At 31.1% G+C, this 22,000-nt stretch overlaps 5 protein-coding genes across 6 annotated transcripts; 2 read left to right on the top strand and 3 right to left on the bottom strand.

Moving 5' to 3' along the window:
* Positions 1–92: 92 nt before the first annotated feature.
* Positions 93–3,357, bottom strand: LOC146528359 (uncharacterized). Of its 2 annotated transcripts, none has more exons than XM_085203085.1 (2): positions 3,016–3,357; positions 93–2,908 (listed from the first exon to the last, which is right to left on the bottom strand). In XM_085203085.1, exon 2 carries the CDS (start codon positions 2,623–2,625, stop codon positions 274–276), a length of 2,352 nt encoding a protein of 783 aa, XP_085059211.1. In that variant the 5' UTR covers positions 2,626–2,908; positions 3,016–3,357; the 3' UTR covers positions 93–273. The 2 variants fall into 2 exon arrangements, with proteins under 2 accessions (XP_085059211.1, XP_085059212.1); XM_085203086.1 differs by having other exon boundaries at positions 3,215–3,356.
* A 27-nt stretch (positions 3,358–3,384) lies between these two features.
* Positions 3,385–8,978, top strand: Mlh1 (DNA mismatch repair ATPase Mlh1). The gene is made up of 11 exons (XM_085203087.1): positions 3,385–3,614; positions 3,793–3,856; positions 3,938–4,137; positions 4,551–4,821; positions 5,372–5,528; positions 5,860–5,943; positions 6,218–6,360; positions 6,831–7,450; positions 7,692–7,828; positions 8,186–8,311; positions 8,598–8,978. Exons 1-11 carry the CDS (start codon positions 3,502–3,504, stop codon positions 8,897–8,899), a joined length of 2,217 nt encoding a protein of 738 aa, XP_085059213.1. The 5' UTR covers positions 3,385–3,501; the 3' UTR covers positions 8,900–8,978.
* A 135-nt stretch (positions 8,979–9,113) lies between these two features.
* Mcm6 (minichromosome maintenance 6) lies at positions 9,114–18,152 on the bottom strand. Its single transcript, XM_085203083.1, has 14 exons — positions 17,668–18,152; positions 16,990–17,413; positions 16,559–16,750; positions 15,806–15,978; positions 15,278–15,401; positions 13,702–13,840; positions 13,191–13,348; positions 12,743–12,895; positions 12,079–12,384; positions 11,343–11,524; positions 11,046–11,158; positions 10,500–10,631; positions 9,940–10,085; positions 9,114–9,289 (listed from the first exon to the last, which is right to left on the bottom strand). The coding sequence occupies exons 1-14, from the start codon at positions 17,757–17,759 to the stop codon at positions 9,173–9,175; spliced, it is 2,451 nt and encodes an 816-aa protein (XP_085059209.1). The 5' UTR covers positions 17,760–18,152; the 3' UTR covers positions 9,114–9,172.
* A 249-nt stretch (positions 18,153–18,401) lies between these two features.
* On the top strand, positions 18,402–20,097 carry LOC146528356 (uncharacterized). Its single transcript, XM_085203093.1, has 4 exons — positions 18,402–18,778; positions 18,864–18,975; positions 19,421–19,525; positions 19,606–20,097. Exons 1-4 carry the CDS (start codon positions 18,681–18,683, stop codon positions 19,993–19,995), a joined length of 705 nt encoding a protein of 234 aa, XP_085059219.1. The 5' UTR covers positions 18,402–18,680; the 3' UTR covers positions 19,996–20,097.
* LOC146528355 (glycerate kinase) lies at positions 20,035–21,874 on the bottom strand. The gene has a single exon (XM_085203089.1). The coding sequence runs from the start codon at positions 21,540–21,542 to the stop codon at positions 20,085–20,087; it is 1,458 nt and encodes a 485-aa protein (XP_085059215.1). The 5' UTR covers positions 21,543–21,874; the 3' UTR covers positions 20,035–20,084.
* Positions 21,875–22,000: the final 126 nt, after the last annotated feature.

Genomic DNA, 22,000 nt, shown 5'->3' with positions numbered 1-22,000 from the left:
TAAGCCTACTGTGCTATTAGGAGTTTTCATGACTAAAAAATTAAGGCAAGTAGAGGCATAATGGTCGTTGGTGGTTTAGGAATATACAAATATTTTCTGTTTAAAAGTATCATTTACTGCTTATTTGTGTACATAAATAATAAACAATATAATAATGATGCATTTTTTTAAAGAAGAAGAAGCTCTGATGTAGTTTATTAGTTAAATAATAAACATTTAATCCCCAACCAATAGATTATTGTCAAGCCATTTTGTTTTGTTGTAAAGATGTGTTTAATCACTGTCTAATGATTCTATTTCTTTAGGTATTTCATTTATATCTATATTAACTTTACCTACAGGCTCTTCCAAGTCAATTTTTTCATGTATTTGGTTGGTAAATTTATGTACCGGAACTGCCAGAGCATTCCAGTCCTCTTTATGAAAATGTGGGTATTTTTTCAAAGGGCTTTGTGGTGAGCAATTCTCTGTATTGGCAAATACAGTTTCACCAGGAGATGCATTTGATAACAGCATAGGCCAAAGAAATAAAGTATTAAATCGTTCCATTAACAGAAAAACTTCCTCTTTTAGCAGAGCATTTCTTCTTAATACTACATTGATATTCACTGGATTATCAGCTTGGGCTTTCGAAGTCACATATGTCATTAATTTTCTACACCCTGTTATTGTGGAATAATGTGGTGGAAGCACATATTCTAAGGGACCTAATGAACTGTTACCCCACATATCAGGTGCACCATTAATAGTTATATTTTTATTCACATCCTTTTTGGAATAGGACCTAATTTTAACAGTTACAATTTCTGGGTCTGGATATAACAGTCCTTTGTATATTTTACTGTACGGAGTCTTCAAAAATTTTGTTTTATTCAATTTTGTTCTTAATAATAGTAAAAGTTTACGTAAATTCTGAACATTGCAGCTTTTCTGAGAATTTTGTGAGTTATCCTCTTCATCAGATTCTTCAATATATGGTTGGAACATCTTTGCCTCTTGTATTCTCACATTTTCTGTCACTAATGTAGCCACTATGGCATCTTCGATGACTTGTTCAGGTGAATCTTTATTTACTTTTTTACGTTTTGTATCTATTACTTCTGATTGTATTTTGGATTTCAATCCTTCTATGGCTCTGTTTAAATCTGCTGATGATTGTCCATGACCTAATCGTCGCGCACCACGCCTCGGTGCTTTAGCAATATCAATATTTGGGTTCCTTCTCATCCATTTTGTTAAGGTATAATATCTTGAGCGTATTTGATGTCGATCTTTACCTGGTAAATGTTGGGTGATACTGGAGTAGTTTATAGATAAATCTTGATTTGCCATTAATTGAATTAATTTTCGGTCTTCCTCTATTGTCCAAACAGTTGATGTCCGTTTTTTTGCTAAAACTTGATAACGAACCCGACACTGAGTTATGGAGCGGCCTGGTAAAAACTTTGTCATTTTCTTAAAATTTAAACCAAAATTGTCAACACATGTTAACATCACAGCATCTTCTTCTGCTAAAAATCTGCCTTTCCTAAGCTCTTCCAGCCTAGAATATTTATTATAAATTTGTATTTTAGTCCGATTTTCCATTGAGGCTGCTACTTTGCCCCACGGAATGTAATTATCTTCTTTATAATATTCTATCAACCTTTTCAGATATTCTTCTTCCTCTTTTGTCCATCTTCCGCCTGTAAAAGTATTACTCATATTTGTCCTAAAATATACAAAACATTGATAATTTGTTCTACCAATTCCCAGTATTGAAGCAATTTTATCCCAGTCTTGTAAGTTGTGATCAGAAGATATTTTTTGCAATGCCATGTGCTCTGGCTTTGTCCAAGCATTTTTGTTAATAGATGGGTGAAGAAACAATTTCCACAACGACCTATACTCTAGGGCACTATGCCTACTACTTAATTTATTTGCAACATAATCCCAATCATATTCCTGTTCAATTGGTAATGCCAAATCTTTTAATTGCATTTTATTAACTTTGAACAATTCTTTGTTCAACACAGCAATCTTTTTATCATTACTTTTGGTTTGTTTAACTTTGTCTTCTCGTTTCAGTTCGGCAATTTTTGAATTAACTTGTGCCTTTCTCTTCTCTTGAGACATTTCCAGAATTATATTCAAAAATTGGCTTTTGTCCCTAACAGTCCAACCAGGGACTGATACTATGTTAGAAAAATCATACATCTGTAACTTAGCCATAAGTAAAGTATCTTCATTATCAGGAGCTGGGAAATTTGTTTTGTCTTTAAAATATGGTTTGCCACAACTTACATAGCGGAATGTTTCTGCTTTATCAAATCTATCATTATAGATTAATTTCTGTCCTTGAATATCACTTAATTTCTGTTCGCATTCAAGTAACCGAGACTGTAAAACTTTCTGCAGCTTCCGCAGCTTTTCTTCAACCATTTTATTAAGTGCCAGAGCTGTTTCAATTCTAGAGTATTCTTCATATTTAAAGTTTAATGTGCTGTAGCTATCTGTCGAGACATGAGAGATGGAGGCAGCGGAGTATGCTTCGTCTTCACGTAACGCTGCATTAAGTTGTTCAAGATCCTCCATTTCATTTTCTTCATCACTATCAGTTTCCATTTCAAAATCAGTCATATTCATAATATTTTATAAGCAATTACTTGTGAACTGATGCTGTTAGTATTTATGCAAATTGCAAATATAAATTAACGATCACCTGCATAGAACACATTTACTCACTATCATTTGATCACCAGCAACTAGATCACCAGTAATGAAGTGAGTGCGAGTTAACAAAAACAAGAGGCAACGACTGTTATTTAAGTTTTTTTACGTTTTGGTTTTTAGACGTGCCAATTGAGTTCTATTTGCTTCGCCAATGCCATATACAAGAGAAGAGACTATGGAGATATTGTTGATTGATCTAAAAAATAAAACTGTAAAATATTAGTTTTAATTACGATAAATAAATTGTATATTATAAAAACAAAAATATTATTAGTATGTAGTTAATAAAAAATATATGGTCACTCAATATAATATCGACGTTTTAGCCTGGCCACACATGTACAGTAATATTGTCAACTAGCGGACGCGCGCAGCTTCGCTTGCGTATTTAGGGGTGAATTCTAATAAACCATGAAACATGTGTTCAATTAAATATTTTTAAGAGTCTAAATTTCAAATTTTATAACAAACGGTGCCGATTTAAAAAATGTTCAATACAAACTTTTAACCCTTATTTCATGCCTTTAGGGTTAAAATTTTTCTAAATCCTTTCTTAGTGGATGTCCAGATTACGAAAATAAAGATCTGTCCAAATTTCACCTTTCTACCATCAGCCATTACGGCTGTGCGTGCGTCTTACCTTAGTTAGTGATCAGTGAGTATATGTCCTTATATATATAAGGACTTAGATAATGTTGCTTTTTTATCTGTGGTAAAAATTGGCGGAATTTTGTGAAATGTTTGTTTTTTATATTAAATGAAAATTAATTTAAATTTTATTACGACGTGATGGGTGAACCTGGAATAATTAGAAAATTAGATGAGGAGGTTGTAAATCGAATCGCTGCTGGAGAAATAGTTCAGAGACCTGCTAATGCACTAAAGGAATTAATAGAAAATAGGTAACAATTTTCACGTTAACCAATCTTTAATATCAGCATATTATATTAAAATAAATAAATATTTTTGAATATAAATACAGTATGTGCTTTTTAGTATTATTATATTTTAAAATTCTGAAAAGCATATATTATTTTTATAAGTAATATGTATTACTATTTTTACTGTTTCCTTATTTAGTTTAGATGCTCAATCTACAAATATTATAATAACAGTCAAAGCTGGCGGTCTAAAATATTTGCAGGTATTTATATACACACTAATATAATATTGTAATATACTAAGATAAGTGTATGATAATATTAAGTACTTTAATATATTTTAGATACAAGATAATGGAACTGGAATTAGAAATGACAATCTAGATATAGTTTGTGAAAGGTTTACTACGTCAAAATTGAGAGAGTATGAGGATTTGCTAGCTATTAGTACCTACGGTTTTAGGGGTGAAGCATTAGCAAGTATAAGCCATATTGCTCATTTAACAATTCTTACAAAGACTGCAAATGCGAAATGTGCTTATAAGTAAGTTAAGTTACAAAATGCTTTTTATAACTCATGTATTCCAAAAACAAAGGCTCTCGGTCACTGCATTCTCAGGTTCCTTCTGCATATCCTGCTATATGTGAGATATAGTGTGAAGCTAAATGTATTCCAAATTGAGACAGTTGTGGTGCAGTAACACAAACAGTGTAAACCAGATTAGTTTGGACTAGACAATTCCCACTCAGGGTAATTATTTTCATTTCTTTTACCATGATCATGTAATGTAACTTTTGTAAGAAAGCTTCAAAAAGTGATGTAATTTTTCTGAAATTTATATTAAGACATGAATGAATTGGGATGGTTGGCGCTTGATGAGGGAGATCTACGCTCACGGCGATAGGCTGATTAAAAAAAAAATGTTTGTTTTACATTAAAAAATAGAATCTTTTCAGAGCATCTTATGAAAATGGTAAATTGAAAGGACCAATAAAAGCTTGTGCAGGCAACAATGGAACCCAAATAACAGTTGAAGATCTATTTTACAATGTGATTGCAAGAAAAAGAGCTTTAAGGAGTCCTAATGAGGAATATACACATATTATGGAAGTTGTAGGTGGTTATGCCATACATAATAATAATGTAGGATTCACATTGAAGAAATTTGGTGAAAATACTGATATTAAAACTCCCATAAAATCATCTGTTGTTGAAAATGTTAGGATTGTAAGTACATTTTTTAGCTGCACTTTTTAGGCAGAGGGTTAACATTGCATATGTCACACACTGTCCAATCAAAAGCCTCAATCGTAATTCATTGTCATGTCTTAATTACAAAACAAATGCTTAAAATGCAGTAATGGATACTGAAAATAAAATATTCATATATGTTATAAAATAATGCATTTTTGAGCTTAAAAATATACTAACATTTTGTAGGTATTACACACTTTGAAAAGAACAATATTTATACGAAATTTATATTCTAAATAAGTATTATACTAAAATTGTTTTTTTAAGTTATGTAATTTTTATATATAATATACTAAGTAAAATTAAATAAAAAATAAGTTTCACACTGTATGTATAAGAGTACTTATTTCTCCTGAGAAATAAGAGTACTTATTAAGGTATTGTAGTATGTAATCTATGTATAGTTGATCGAAGTTCCTAATAACTCAATGTCCATTGACTGATATAACTATTTATCTATGCTTTTTTTCTTTATTTTTTACTGTGATTTATTTTATCACTCACAGTCACAGAAAATTTTCAGATACATGGAAATTCAATAGCTCGTGAATTGTTAGAAATAGAACTTAATGACCCTACACTTAAAATGTCCCTTCATGGGTTCATAACTAATGTGAACTATTCCCACAAAAAAGGCACTATGCTTTTGTTTATTAATCATAGATTAGTTGATTCACTATGTAAGTATCTGTTAAAATTTGTTTATAACATTTTTTAAGTGTCCAGTTAGTCCACTAAATCTCACATTTACGATTTAAGCCCAGTTAAGGAATAATTTAGTACTTACTTACTTTGTCTTTTATATATCTGGTATACTGCTTTACTTTTTCCTCCTAAAGATTGATTTAATCATTTAATTTAATTGTATTGCGTTTTAAATTACTCTCTACTCTACTTAAATATTATCATAATGCGGAAAAGGCTTTAATAGAGCTAAATTTTTTAAAGTTTGTATAAACTTTTTTTTGATAACATCTAAAAATATATGTGAAACTTTTTTTTTTCTTTCAGCTATTCGTAAAGCAATAGACTCTGTGTATGCAACATATTTACCAAAGAATGCACATTCCTTTGTTTATTTGAGTATAGAACTAGGTGAGTTTTATATAAATTGGTATATATATATTTTTAAAATAAGCGATATAATTTTAAATATTTAACCCTGATTAAACAAAATGTGAAATATTATATTCTTAATCTATATGTGAATTACATTATTACTTGAGTAATGTAACCAACAGCTCTCAACAAATGACTATTTAAAAACTAAGAAAAATATAAAAAAAAACATGACTATAAATTTTAAAAATACAATATTGAGTAAAGTATACATATTAACAATAGATAACTATTATGTTTTTTTTTTCAGATCCAAGAAATGTAGATGTAAATGTCCATCCAACTAAACATGAAGTACAATTTTTATATGAAGAGCAAATTATAGATAAAATAAAGACAGTTATAGAAACAAAGTTGCTTAGTTGTAATTCTTCAAGAGTTATGTATACTCAGGTAAACATTTTTTTTATTACCTTCGCGATTTATCCTACATATCGCAGGATGGCAGACAAAAAAATATGTTCAGACACTCCAACGAATTTCCCACTCTATTTCTAAGAGTTCATAAAAAAATAATTCATTCTCTCGGGTCGGAACCGAACTCCAAACCTTCGCGCTTACAGTCAGACTCTGTATGCGCCATAATTATTTTTCTTTCAATTTTTCAATTAATAATGTATGGCTCAGAGTCATTGTGCATTCGAGTTGGACGAGATCAAACAAACCAGTAAACAAGATTTGCTAATCTTGATTATTTCTTTTCTTACTTGTTAATTTATTGTAAAAGTTTATTGAGTGCATTAAGCACTCTAAATAATAATATAAATAATTGACTTAAATATATTTAATCATTATGACGAAATGATCGTCAACAAAATAAAAATCTATATTTAAACTGTGGAAATAATTATGTTTTATTATAGGCTCGACTCCCAGGAGCGACTGCAGTAGAAGAAATAGTTAAAAAAACTACAGATGGAGCTAAAATATACGCTAAAGATTTAGTCAGAGTTGACTCAGATATGCAAAAAATAGACAAATTCTTTCAAGCTGTTAACAAATCTAATAATAATAAACCTTTAGTCGAAGAAAATGTTAATAATGATAACAGAAATTCTATAATTAATGAAAATCATGAACAAACTAGTCATAATGATGAAGAAATGGCGTCTAAAATTAATAATCATGATGACTCACTTTTAGATTTCAATATGGAAGAAGCAAATGATCTAGAAAATTCTTTAATACACAAACCAATAAATAATAAGTTAGGAAATGAAAAATACAATTCGGTTGTGATAGACAACGCAAATATAACTTATGTTGATCCAAAAGAATCGTTTAAAACAAGGATTTTTCAATATGAAAGAATTGAAACAAAATTAACTAGTGTTAAACAATTGAGATTGGATATTGAAAATAAATGTAATACAAATTTGAGGGAGATTTTAGCGAATTTGATATTTATATCGTGTATTGATAATGGCAGGTCGCTTATACAACATTCTACTAAATTGTATTTGTGTGATACCAGGAGATTAACGTAAGTATAGTACTGCGGTGCTTACGAGTTCGATTCCAACTCGGGGAAATATTTAATATCTCAATATCCGCTCTAATAACAAGACAAAGTGCGGCGTTGAGTTCTCTCGTGATACACAAACGTGTAAGTTGCCTGCTAAGTGAAAAAAAGAGAGTTAAATTAATGGTACACTAGTATAGATCCGTTTAGACGTGCGCTTAAACTACTACTTTTATTATTTTATCATTATTTTATATTCTAGGGAAGAGTTATTCTATGAAACAATATTATATGATTTCCAAAATCTCGGTCTAATTAAGTTATCCAATCCACTGCCGTTAGAAGAACTGTTCATATTGGGACTTAGTTCGCAGGAAGACGAGTGGAATCCAGAACTGGGTAATTATAATATTGTTTGGTTATTTAATATTTGCCAGTTTAAGCCGATTTAAAATTATTTTCATTCATTAATTAACGGTGCATTTTGAAATTTAAACTTTACTGCAAATATTTTTTTATAACAATTTTTATTCTGTACATTTCTAGCCTAACAATTTGTTAACATTGGTATGCAAGTACTGAGTATGAGATCGCATCGGAATGGAACACACAACCATTGCTTTTGCAGTCAGACGCTGTTTCGTTACCCCACTATGGCCTTGAGACGCGAATGTCTAAATAATTGAAATAAATCTTTTGTCAAACTTAGTGACATTTGTTAATTACTTTTCTATACTTTATTATATTTCCTTTTAGGAGACATGCATGAGATGGCCAAACAGATGACGAAATTGTTAGCAGGCAAAGCCGCGATGCTTTTCGAGTATTTTTCCTTACAAATAAACGACCAGGGAGAGTTAATGTCGTTGCCTCTATTATTAGGTATTAATTTGCAATTTAAATTATATTAAAATAATTTTTAATAATAATATTTAGTAAAATAGAAAAAGGCAACTAAAATATTATGAACCCTTTAATTATAATATTTTTATAGCTTTAGTCTAGTGCATCTAGCAGAGTGAGTAGAAGGAACTGCATGTTGAGTCGTTCGTTCCATTGCGTGTTGGGTGACAACTTAAACGCAAAACTTTGACTTGTTACCAGAGTAGAAAAATTAAAATATTTTTTTCCCTGAGTGTACTGTACATAATTTATTTTGTGTTTTAAGATGGCCACACGCCATTCATGGGTGCCTTACCCATCTACCTCGTAAATCTCGTCACTGAAGTCAACTGGGCATCAGAAAAAGAATGTTTCGACACTTTTAGCAGACAAACAGCCATTTTTTATTCTCAAAGTAATCCAGAAACTTCTGAAGATATTCTAAAAGGAGAAATATGGAAACAGGAACATATAATATTTCCAGCTATTCGAAGATATTTCTTGCCGCCATCTAGTTTTGTCAATAATGGCGCCATTTTGCAAATAGCTAGTTTAGGTGATTTGTATAAAGTGTTTGAACGATGTTAAACGTCATATAGATTGAATTAATGAATAAATTGTTTTATTAATGATATAAATGAAATAACATGTTGTATTTTGGAATCAATTTGTAGTTTTCATTCTTCCTTTATGTATTTTTCTTGAAATTTTATTTGATTTATATGGTAATTGGCGATATTATTAGATAACCACAATAACAAGATTTTGATGAATTCCTTAGATTAAAATAAACAACAACATATTAATTAAAAAATCAACGATTTATTAGAAAATAATATTACAAATACAAATTCAGGAATGCTAAGTGTCAACTACATAGTTGGGATGCACTACGAGCAGCGGGTCATCCTCCACTTCCTGATCGGATGACTTAGTTGACTTTAGTCCGGTGGTTTGCAGTGGGATAATAACTTGATCCTTTAAATAAGAAAAATAATTAAAAATAGTTTCACGCTCTTCTCGAATATAACTGGGAAGACAGAAGGAACTTAGTGTACACAGTTCATTCCCCACACACGGCTCATTTTTGGAGACAATACGTAATAAATAGAAGAGTTGAACGCCATCTTTTGTCTACCAGACGGGGAAATGAAAATAATCAATTAGTCGTAGTGGGCAACGTTAAAGCACAATCATCGCGTTTACAGTCTGACGCCGGACTACTGCGCTACGATGGCTTTAAATATAATTAATTTTGTTTATTTCTGCGATTTTTACCAGAGTTAGAAAAGGAATGAAAAGAAATTTCATAGCATTTTATAGAAACCATGTGCGTAAGCCAACTAGTCTTGTGCGGGTTGTCCCACTCAGAAATTATTATTTATTAACTACAAATATGAGTTTGTAATGAACTTTTCTGTGATATTACGGATTTTTTCTTTACTTGTACTGTAAGTTCTCACTTCTTACCAAATGTCATAATAACTGCGGACTGAGAATTTCAGAAATAATTTAACAAAAAAAGTCGTATACGACAAATTGTGCGTATATTAGAAGTTCAACCAGATTTAAATTTTGCTAAAAAAATTATTATACAATCCTCGATATTAACAAAAATATAAACTCACGTGGTACATCAGTCTATCAATAACTTTTTCTAATAAAGTTTTCCTTTCCAGCAGCTCATCCTCACTTTCAATCTGTCCTTGCGTCACTAACTGTTCTAGATACCAGCTCACTACTGCGCTTTTGCGCATACCTGAGCCTTCTTCACCTGGAAATGGAAAGGTTACACGTTAAGGTCACAGGTTTGAATCCCAATTTAAAAAAGAAAAATTTAGTAAGTACTTTATACAAAAAGTATATGATTTTTAACACAGTAGTGTGCGCTTTATTTATTTTATTAATTTAATGTATTTATTATGCATTATTTTAAATACATACATATTAGCACCCTGCCCTCCACCGTATAAACTATAACTATGCCTAATTTCTTACTTCTTCATCAGCACAATTTTCTCGAAAACTAGTACATAGTTTTTGCTTCACATATATTAATATTACATTTTTTAAATTTAATATTTATATTATTTAACAAAACAAATTATATTGTTTTACAAAATAGTACAAGATAGTAAAAAGAGGGAACCGGAGTGCCTTAGCAAAAAAAAAAAGGTAAAATACTAACCATTAGCCTCAGCTTCAGTCTCTTCCTTCCTCATAAACACGACCAGCATGTTGCTAAGAGTCTTGTACTCCTCAAAGGACAGAGTTAATTTCTTTTTTGATTGATCACTGTTCACTTGACTCTCTGTTGAACCTGTAAATATAAATGTGTTGATGAATTTTATTATATAATATAAACGGAAGTAGTTATGGGGCAGCGGCAGTGTTATGCATGGGGTACGCATGTAAAAGCGACGGTTGTAGGTTCGATTCCCATTCAAGACAATAAAGAATTAAAATTTTCTCGGTCTGGTAACAAGATGGAGGTGACTTTAGCTCAATGTGTTACAAAATTAGGTGGAATGGGGGAAACGCAATGAGATTACGGTGTCTATCCTGGTGTCAGGATTTTAAGCTTTCCACCTTATTATAAAAGGCGTTTTACGTGGCGTTTGTAATAAAAATAAATATTTATTTAAAAAAAACTAACATTATTGTTAATTTGTATTGTTATAATTTATCCATATCATTTGTTTGGGAATAACACTTTAAAAATGTATAAAAATACCTGAGCCATTTGGTAATTCCTGGTCAACATCCATGCTAGGCTCATACTGCGGATCTTCTTCATCTAAGTGTATGTCTGGTTGTTCCACTCGAATTATAGATTTGTTTAGTAACCTAGTAAATAAATTTATATTAATCATTACATTAATCATTAGTAGGTTACACAGAGGGAACCTAGTGTTAAGACACTCCATTCCCATTAAGACCTTTCAGCTGAATTTCGGAAGAGTGGCGTTACTCAATTCGCTTATTTCAATAAATGTATTCGCTTCGTACATATATTGATATAACTCCCTACCTATAAGCCTCGTGCACATGCTGCTCAGTGACGTGCCCGCTGCAGTGCATCTTGGCCATTGCCTCGGCCAGCCGCAGCATGGACTCCAGCTGGCGCACCGTGATGCGCCACGCGCCGCCGCCGCCCGCGCCCTCGCGGCCTCGGAGCGCGCTGTAGTACTCCACTAGCAGCTTGCCGGCTTCCTATTGGAATAAGATGTTCTTTTTAATTGTTGTTTTATTTTTTTTATAGAGGCAAAGAGAATAATGTAAAGTTTAGCGTAGAATTTGTCTATTATAAATATATTCAAGTAATATTCTATGAAAAGCCTAGTTCTCATTAGTGGATGGGATGTGTTCTATTTTTGGAATGAAAATGTTGTCTTTTTAGTTGTGAAAAGAACAAGGTGTTCCGCATGTTTTTTTTTATTATTTTAACAACAAAAAACGCTGCAGTATTTTGGTTTTTGTAAAATGAGTGCATTTGTTTTAAGTACGGTGGTTTTTTCTATGGCACAGACAATTTTTATCTAAGTAGCGTGGTGCTCCGCATTTGAAGTTTGTTGATTTCCTTTATTTGTTCTATTTTTATAATATGTTAATAGTAGTTTATAATAATGTTATTTTTTTTCCATTGTTAACTATATTTTAATTTTATGAGTTTAACAGACAGAAAAATTACAGTATTAAAGGTATTACAAATAATAAAAAACAAAGCAAATGTTTACCATCAAAAAAACACAAAGAAAGTCTCTTACCTCAGTAATAATAGGCTTGAACGATCTTGAAAACGCAATATATCTCAACAAATCCTCTCTAGAATACACACAATCATATGTTTCTTCTTTATTACAGTGCAGGTCGACAATCTTCCTTGCTATAGCATAATCTACCATTTCGCTTGTTTCGTCTATTAATATGAAAAATAAATCAAAACGAGACATAATGGGTGCACTTAACGCGACATTTTGTTGCAATGATTTAGCCCTGTCGTATCTGCCGCCTATGGGGTTGGCGGCTGCCAGTATTGATGTACGGGCGTTTAATGTTGCTCTTACACCAGCCTGAAAAAAATTGCTAATTTAATAATTGATTGACTTAGTACTTTGCCAATTATCATAGAAGCTCTGTGGAGGTGCTACTATTACTTTCATTTAACAATTACTATAACGCCTGGCGTCGTCGTGGCGGATTGGCACAACGTCCGACTGTAATCGTTACGATTGCGGGTTTGATTCCCGTTGAGGGGAATGTACATTGCCTCCCGCTGGAAACAAGACAAATTGGTGTCGTTCGCCATTCAACACACAGTTTCGAAATTTAGGCCGTGTGACGGGAACGGAGTTTCTTAACACTAGATTTAATCTGCCTATCTTGCTATAGAGATATAGTGTGCTCAGCTACAACAAACCATAACCCCACCTTAGCCAACGATATAGTCTGTTGCTCCATGGCCTCGTGTATGGCCACCTGGTCGCCGGGGTCCATCTTGTCGAACTCGTCGATGCAGCACACGCCGTTGTCCGCTAACATTAGAGCGCCGGCTTCTATAACGAAGTCGAATGATTCTTCGTCCTGATGTGGAAAATTTTAGAATAACTATATAGCTCATTGTTACCAATATTTTTATTTTTATTAGGATTATGAGTCAGATTGTCGTGATTTGTGAAAACTATAATTATTTTTGTGTAGTACTATTTGTTGTACTAGTAACGATGTGTTTCAGTTTACAAAAAAATATATTTTTTTATAAAAAGAATTGTCCTTGAACTTAATTTTATAGATTTCCGCTAGTGTAGACGGCGTGCGGCGCCATGTCAGTCACGTCACTATAGTTGGTCATGTATTGTCGTCACTCTAAGTGAGGTACCTTGACGACGGCGGCGGTGAGGCCGGCGGCAGAGGATGCCTTCCCGCTGGTATAGACGGCGCGCGGCGTCATGTCGCTGACCTGCTTGAGCAGCTGCGACTTGGCCGTGCTAGGGTCCCCCACAATGCACACGTTGATGTCACCGCGAAGTGTTGTGCCTGTATATCAATAAATATACATACATGTATGTTTCTTTGATCTCATATATCTTTCTTTTTATTTGTATTATCATAAGCATATAATATGAGACCCTCGTGTTGCAGTGCTCTAACCCGTCTGTCGGTCGCAAAGAGAATACTAACTCGTCTACTCTTGTGATAATGACGTATCTTTGTGGAGGTGGTGCACGCGAGAATACGTTTATCTGTTTGTTTATTTTGTGTTAGTCGTGACTACTCCAATGGGTAAAAATTCAGAAAACCTAACTTCAGGGCGGTACGTATGGTCGACCGTATACTGCGTGAATGAAGAGCGTCTGTAATGAAAGAGCGAATATATGAACTACACTTACCTTCAATAGTAGTTTTGGCGACACCTCCAAATAGCATCAACAAAATGCCTCTCTTTACTTCATTGTTCCCATGTATACTTGGAAACAAACTTGTTATGAGATTATTGTAAAGATTCCGATCTCGAGACATTTCATATACCTATTAAAAATATTATAGTTGTAGTAAATAAATAGTCTTCTTCAATCTTTTATATTACAAAATATTGAAAGTAGTTTAAGACAAAGTAATTAATAATATCCATATCCAAATGCAGTATAATATATAAATAACTATTTTTATCCATTCAAATTCAATTAACATATACATAGCACATTATAAAAAAGAAGATAATTATTTACAAATTAAATGTATTGAAGAAAATAATTATTTATTTTTATGATGTGTTGAGTTACGAAACTTAAGAGCAAGAGCAAGTAAAATGAAAATATAATTTACAAATATGTTATTATTTTAGGTTAGGTATCTTCTAAATATGTAGTATATATTAATAGTTTTAGAAGTATGTAGTTTTAGTGTTAAGTAGTTTTTTTTGAAACTCAATTAAATACAAAATAAATTAATTTTTAACAAAAAGAAAAACCGACTTCTAACAACGAACTAAAAAGTGAAAAATAATTTTACAAAGATTTTATAATTTTGAAGTCGGTGCCAAGTAAAACAAACAGGCTTAGTAATTAGATATTGTAGTAAGGTTGTTGTAGCAGTAGTTTGACACCGACTTCAAAATTATAAAATCTTTCTAAAATAATTTTTCACTTTTTAGTTCGTTGTTAGAAGTCGGTTTTTCTTTTTGTTAAAAATTAATTTATTTTATGATTTTAAGTGATGGGTAGATCTTAAAATGATGCTTCTTAAACGAGTGGTGATGGTGGTGGTAGTGGCTCTCAACGATTGGTTGTGATTGTCCTATGTAAAACTTCATTTAATTAGGTATTATTTTTGTGCAAAGTTACATTTTGGTATATTAACAAGAACATACATAAAAAGTATTCGGGCGAATTGGGAACCACCCTTTTTTGAAGTTGGTTGAAAAGAAATGCAACCATCAGGAATCTCACTTCTGACATCAATTTAAAAAGATTTTGCTTGTAACTATTACAGCATAATCAATTTTTTACTAAAAAAAAACAAACTTTCTCAATTTTCTCCGGATTCCAAAATCGAAACCTAACCAAACTTTCACCAAATTATCCTTGAAGTGTATCCTTTCAAATAAAAAAAGAATCATTAAAATCGGTTGGCGCGACACTGAGTTATTCGGCTATTAGTCGCGCACATGCCTAATGCAAATTTAAGACTTATGTGATTTTCTCATGGATACTATTGTCAGACATGGACCAAAAAAAAATGGGACCATTCGGGAAGCCCTTTACCTTTCAAATAAAAAAAAAATATCAAAATCGGTTCACCCAGTTAAAAGTTATGAGGTAACAAACATAAAAAAAAATAAAAAAAATACAGTCGAATTGATAACCTCCTTTTCTTACAGAAGTCGGTTAAAAATAATACTTGTTTATCCCTTTAACTGCAGCCGTTAATTAAAATTTAAATAATTTTAATTAATTACAAACACACCTTGTCCCATTCTTTATCAGTCATCTGCTTCCTCATATCTTCAGTAGTTAAGTCATCAGTCGCCAGATCTCCAGTACCGAAACGACGGGAAGTTGCTTGAACACTACACGCTAGGAATGCTGTTCTAAAAAAATAATTGACAGTAAAGTAATAATTAAAAGATTACAGTAAAAATATGTTCAGCCATTTGAAGATCATCAGCTCTTTTCTGTTGATGATTGACAACTTCCACTAGTCTGACTGATTCTATATATAGTAACCTAGACTTGATAGTAGCATCTAGAACCTCACAAATACCCAACTCCTCACCAACTTGTAAAATTAATATTAAATATATTAATCATCATATTGGCGCAAAGTAAAGTAAGCAAGGTAAGCGCAAAACCTATTAAGACAACAGTGCCTTGACAGCAAGGAAAATAATAAATCGGTAAAAAACCTCATTCCCCCAACTGTAAATTGGCCACAACCATGGTGCTTGACCATCAGACCCTAATATATTTTCTAAACTAAAAAAAATAAACTTACTTATAATGCAGCTCCCTAACACCTAAAGCTTTTAACCCTTTAATCCCCTCCATTTGTCCCTCATTAGCTTGTCGTGTCCTTGTTGTTAGTTCAGCTTTCGCACCAGGCAAAGATAGAGAACCTACATCTGGTACTACTATTAATGTCCCTGTGAAGTCATAGCGATCTCCTGCCTATAAAAACTTTTTTTTATTATAAACATATATTCTTTTAAAGAATCTAACAACAACTTTTGTAATCTTCATTTTTTTATTATGACATTAACATATTTTTTTAAATAGCATTGTGCTCTAAGAATATTTATTTTAATATTTCCACATTATAATACATACCATCTGTTTTGTAATATTACTAACTGACACTCATATATTTTTAAATGTTACTTAGTAGGTTGCAATTGACAATAAATACAATTCGGATAAAAATAAAGAAAAATAACAATTTTTTATTATTATTCTTTTAAGTAAAGTACCATGAGGTCATTGCGGCACAACGGCACATCATCTTACTGTAAACACAACAGTAGACTATTTTCATTACCTTTTTCTGGGAATAAGACAAAACACGGCATTCAGTTTCACACTGTACAGGCAATATCTCAAACATTCTAAAAGTTGGAAAAGAAGTGCCACAACATCAGATTCCCTCTGTCCTGATATCCTGGTATAAACAGGATACAGTGTGAAACAACTTTAAATGCTGCTACATATTTGTATATACTAATTCAAATATTTTCTTATCATTATACTTTACCTGTACAGATTCCACAGCCTCAGCCCTCAATATGACTTCCAGTGATCTTGGAATACAACCCCGAGGAAGCTCTGCTTGAGTTTCTTGAACACGAATCTTTTGAAAGTCCACAAATACCGATTTGTCTGCATCCAACATGAAACGTCGACGGTTCGCACATACTGGATTACGGCATATAGTTGGTATTGTGTACTGTAATGGAAAAGAAGAGTTTTATAAAACTAAAAAACAAGCTTACAAATATTATTTCACTATTTTGGGTCCATTATATTGTAATATCAAATATATATTTAATGCTTAAAACCTTTCTCTCAATTTGTGGCCTCCTTACTAAAGACATTAGATTTTAAAGGCTAATTTCAATAGTAACACAATGATAATTAAGTTAATTTGTATGAATTGTTAACAAGTAAACAAGTTGTTTCACATACCTTAAACTGCTGTTCAACATTTTTAATAACAGTTTGACAATCCAGGCATACAAAAGTACCCAAAACAAGTTCAGGATGAACCGGATGGGTCCTTACAATTTGTCCTGATATCCTAATCAAGGTACCTATTTTGGCTGTGGTTAATTCCCTTACTTTATGCCTAGTAGGGACATCTACAAATGATACATAGCATTCTTTGTCTTGGAGGTCTTTTTTCATACCACTGTCTGCAAGACTCAATACATAATTTAAAATGGCCTGATTTAGAAATGGATAGATTCTATAATATTCTTCAATAATAGTTGTTGCAAGATTCTGGTTATATTTTTCAACATCATCAAAGCTTATTTCTAAAGTGCTTAATTCAGGTTTGAGAAGTTCTTTGGCTTGCTTCTCATATTTTAACTCATTGTCTTCTTTAAATCTGAATTTTGAAAATAAAGTATTATTGTCAATATTAAATAAAATATAAAATATAAGAGGTATACTAATATTTGAATATAGTGCATGATATTAGTATTTTTACTTATAATAGTGGAAAATAAATTATAAGATAAGTAATCACAGTCAACACAGACTTAGATATTGTGCAACTTAACTTATGGTTTCATGACCTAGTATGCACTTATGCAGTATGTACAGTCAAGATGATTGTTTACATATTGAAAAAGTACTTACTCTTCCAAAAAATCTTGAAAAAGCTTTTGGCATCGTATTCCAACGTCGTCTTTCACTTGGCTTTGAGTAGCATATGTGTCTGCTACATCCATGTTAAATAATTTCTATTATTCTTGCTTATATCCTTTACCTATCACTGAATCACTTTTAAAATGCTAACCATAAATTTTTTGTCACTTAGTCCTACAGTAGTCACTAAGTCTACTGCTTCTTTTAAAATGTTTGCTTATTATAAAACACTTTGCAATTAATAGTATTAATTTTTACTGTATATTAAACGGACAAACTTTTAAAAAACATTAGCGAACACTATAATTGAAGGCATGTGACAGTTAAATGTTTTGGCGGGAAAAAATAACGTTTGGAAACCATGTAGCTTTGTAAAATAATCTTTTTATTTTATAACTTTTAATTTAATGTACCGTACATGATTTTTGTAACAAGTGTTAAAAAATAACATAGCATTAAAAAATCTACCTCATTTTGACATATATCTATAGTATATACTAGAGTACCATACTATTTGATGCTAAAGATATACACATAAATCTTTTTAGGTGGCTTTTATCTAATTAAACTTCTATTGTAAATCCAGTTTTTCATTACTTCTTTTCGTTACATCTTTTATAATATATTCTTCATTTTACGCGACGTTGGCGAAATAAATTAAAATCAACTGGCAAGCCTAAGAGCCATAAAATAATAAAAAGAGCAGTTGACAATGTGTTCTGTGTTGACAATTGACAATTGACATTGGTATAGGATAGAGATAATAATTAGTTTATTATTATTAGTATTTCAGGCTAAAATATGTTTCTTTTACAATTTATTATATGATATGGTTATGGTAGCTGTAAGCTGAACAGACAACTTAATTTTAATATTACTATTAGATCTAATATTGAAATTTAAATAACACTTTATTCAAGAAAGATAGCTTATTATTTACTTGGGTTATCCGGTACATTTTAAAATTATTAATTCATTTATGTATTGTTTATGTTAAATAAACAATGACTGAGGCACAAATAGGACTTTTAATCAAAGCAGCTTCGACTATAGTCCAAAATGATAATACAAATACTAGTAAAATTTTGAAAAGTTACTATTTGTAAGTACAATTAAATACGTCCATATAATACTTAATACTTAAAAATTTAATAATTATAAAATATCTATTTAATTTTCATTTTTAGGATGCGTTGTAAATCAATTACTAAAGATTTTGGCTTGCCAAAAAAACAATTTTCAAATGAAGTAAGGTGTTCTCGCTGTTGTATTGAATGGAATTATGAAACAAAAGTAAAGGTAAATATGTTAATAAAATAGGGTGTCGCATAACACCTTATAGCAGCATATAGGCAAATGGCACCTGAAAACTTAGTAACCTAGTGTACAGACACTCAACTCCTATTAAAAGACTTCTGTTTCTTGCTTTGAGCTGCTCTTTGCCTTGTTACCAGAGTGAAAAAATGAAAATATTAGAAATTCCCTTGAATGGAAATCAAACCCACAGCCATCATATTTACAGTAGCATAGTTTTACCCCTGCACCACAACAACCTCATTAATCAGATTTTAATATTATATCAATGAAAAATGCCTATAACCCAGAACAAGTTATGCCAAGGCAATTTTTTTTATGGTTTAGGTGAACGGAGAATCCACAAAAGTAATAGTCTTATTATAATAATAAATATACATTATTTGAAGATATAATGTTAAGGATGGTATATAGTAATTTTATATTTCAGTTAAATCCTATCAAATTGAGTAAAAGGCAGAAGAAAAGGATAAAATCTAAAAGAAAAATCAATGAACCAAGTCCCCAAAAACATTTGTTGCACAGTAATGAATTGGTAATTATTATGATTATTTTTTACTTTAAGTAAAAATATTTTTATTACAAAATTTAATATTCATATTTTTTAAATTTTAGATAAGAGTATGTTCCTTTTGTGGTGAGAGTACTAAAATAACCCACATAAAGCCAAATAAAGTAACAAAGCCAATAATAACAGAAGAAAAACAAATAACACCTACAGATAATAAAATAGTGCCAAAAAAACATATGAAAGTAACGTTGAAACCAAGAAATCAAGAATTAGAATCAAGTGTGTATTGCAAGTCCAAAGCAGCTTTCTCACTAAAGGAAAAACGAAACACTCTTCAAAGTACTATCAATGTTGCACCTTCAAAAGTAATAAAAAATAATAAAAAGAAAAAAGATAAGTTTGCAGGTCTATGTAAAAATGCTGTAGTTGCTGTAGCACAGATAAAGAAGGAAAAAGAATCAAAACTAAATCTCTTTTTAAAACCTTCTTTATAAGTTGTTATTATCCATATAATTTTTAAAAAAACTAGCCAAAAATATATATTTATATATTGGTTTTTAATATATTTATAAACAATAAAGATTTAACTTTGTAAACCTTGTTTTATTAATATCAAGTGTAAATCCATCACATTAGTGTTAGTGTGTCCTGTTAGGACATGTAGCTTGCCATTTTTAAATTTTCTAAAGAAATTATATGTATCATTATTATTAATATAAACATCAGGGTCTATATTGTTCTCCTTGCAATCCGAAATTAGATTTAAATATCCTATAGCACCTGCAGCTTCGGTAGGACCATCTATACCATCAGTCCCTGCACTTAGAAAATATATTTTATGGTCCTGTAATTCTTCTCTTAAATTATGTATACTTTTCGAGAATTCTAATGCAAGTTGTTGATTCCTACCACCAATTCCTTTCCCTTTTATTTTAACTGTTGTCTCCCCGCCTAATATTAGACATAAAGATTTAGTTCTAATTAAATTTGATGCCTCATTGTTTTCGTCAAAATCATATTTTAATCCTGGTATATTTAATATTTTAAGCTTTTCTTTTAGATGATATATATCGAAATTTCCAATTTTAAAATCGCAAAATACTTTAACTAATTCCGCATATTTGTTAGCTATATCACTAACATGGCCGACAATAGTGTTAGACAATTCTACAGGACACAAATCTAAGGATTTGGCCGTAGAAGTTGCTGCAGCAATGCTTATTGTATTTGATCCAATAACTATATTCCTTATATTTTCTTTGGGAAAATCTTTTGAATCTTCTTTCCTTTCTAAAATATATTTTATTGATGTAGGCAGGTCTTCAAATAAGTTATATTTTTTAATAATATTTATTGCATCTAATGAGCTGTCCTTGTTTTCGCTTGTTGGCCCGCTTGCTATTATATCTATAGGGTCACCAACAACATCTGATAGTATTAGTGTTATTACTTCTGCAGGAAATGTATATTTTGCTAAATTGCCTCCTTTTAAGTCAGATATACTTTTCCTTACAATATTAAGCTCTATAATGTCTGCACCTGAATTTGCTAATTTCTTTATTAAATTAGTTTTCTCATCTAAAGTAATCGGTTCTTTTGGCAAAGGGAGTAAAGCGGATCCACCTCCTGATAAGAATACTAATAAAAAGTCATTTTCTGTTAATTTTAATACTAAGTCTTTGATTTTTTTAGCTGTTTCTACCGCATTTTGATCGGGCAAATTATTTTGAGCTCCTTCAATATATAAAACATTTCCGCTAGGTTGTTTAGAAATTAAGCTTCCCACAGGAATACTTATAATTCCCTTTTCAATTTTCGGACCAAATATCTTTTCTGCCTCGATAGCCATATTTTGAACTGCTTTCCCAGTACCAACTACATACAATTTTTTATTTTTTAGGTTATAGTTTAGTCCAGATATAATTAATTGTTCCGTTAAAGGGTTATAATTGATACATTCTTTAATAATTTTATCGGGTAGCACAGCTGATACACTATTCTTATATATTTGAACTAAGTCGACAATTGCTCGCTTAGCCATTTTTTTTATTTTAGCGACTTGAAATTGCAAATAATTTTACACATATGCTTATAAAGCGGTAAGTATTGTGTAATGTTTATTGTTAACATAGTTAGATAAGATTACATAAAACATATTCTACTTAATATTATAAACATTAAATAGATAGATATAAATTGTTATATATTCGCAGGAAAACTTATGCCTTGAGTTCATTCAAAGGATGATAGCTTTTTTTTGTTGAACCGATTTTGATGAAACGAACTTTAAAATGTTTTGCTGAGTTAAAACAAAACAATTGGTGAAATTTTAAGTAAATCGGTTCAGAACTTCCGGATATAAAGTATAAACGTGATCATACATACAGAGTACAGACAGACAAGAAATTAAAAATATATATTTCTGCTTTCTATTATTCTTTTTAAATATCTTTATTTCCATTTCAGTTCTAAATACTAAATGTACAGACAAAATATTTT

The sequence above is a fragment of the Heliconius melpomene genome, chromosome 19 (assembly GCF_056956725.1).
Source record: "Heliconius melpomene rosina isolate 202511_hmr_F chromosome 19, ASM5695672v1, whole genome shotgun sequence".
In the NCBI taxonomy this organism is placed as follows: Eukaryota; Metazoa; Arthropoda; class Insecta; order Lepidoptera; family Nymphalidae; genus Heliconius; species Heliconius melpomene.
The sequence above is the reverse complement of the archived record's forward strand: the minus strand, read 5'-3'. Positions and strand labels throughout refer to the sequence as shown.

Coding starts and splice junctions, on each gene's coding strand:
- LOC146528359 (XM_085203085.1), bottom strand. CDS start 2,625: ATGAATATGACTGATTTTGAAATGGAAACTGATAGTGATGAAGAAAAT.
- Mlh1 (XM_085203087.1), top strand. CDS start 3,502: ATGGGTGAACCTGGAATAATTAGAAAATTAGATGAGGAGGTTGTAAAT. Junction 4,138..4,550: donor AATGCGAAATGTGCTTATAA/GTAAGTTAAGTT, acceptor GAATCTTTTCAG/AGCATCTTATGAAAATGGTA. Junction 7,451..7,691: donor TGTGATACCAGGAGATTAAC/GTAAGTATAGTA, acceptor TTTATATTCTAG/GGAAGAGTTATTCTATGAAA.
- Mcm6 (XM_085203083.1), bottom strand. CDS start 17,759: ATGGATGTAGCAGACACATATGCTACTCAAAGCCAAGTGAAAGACGAC. Junction 16,751..16,989: donor ATGTTGAACAGCAGTTTAAG/GTATGTGAAACA, acceptor TTTCCATTACAG/TACACAATACCAACTATATG. Junction 9,290..9,939: donor TTGATAGACTGATGTACCAC/GTGAGTTTATAT, acceptor TCTTATTTAAAG/GATCAAGTTATTATCCCACT.
- LOC146528356 (XM_085203093.1), top strand. CDS start 18,681: ATGACTGAGGCACAAATAGGACTTTTAATCAAAGCAGCTTCGACTATA. Junction 18,779..18,863: donor ATTTTGAAAAGTTACTATTT/GTAAGTACAATT, acceptor TTTCATTTTTAG/GATGCGTTGTAAATCAATTA. Junction 18,976..19,420: donor ATTATGAAACAAAAGTAAAG/GTAAATATGTTA, acceptor TTTATATTTCAG/TTAAATCCTATCAAATTGAG.
- LOC146528355 (XM_085203089.1), bottom strand. CDS start 21,542: ATGGCTAAGCGAGCAATTGTCGACTTAGTTCAAATATATAAGAATAGT.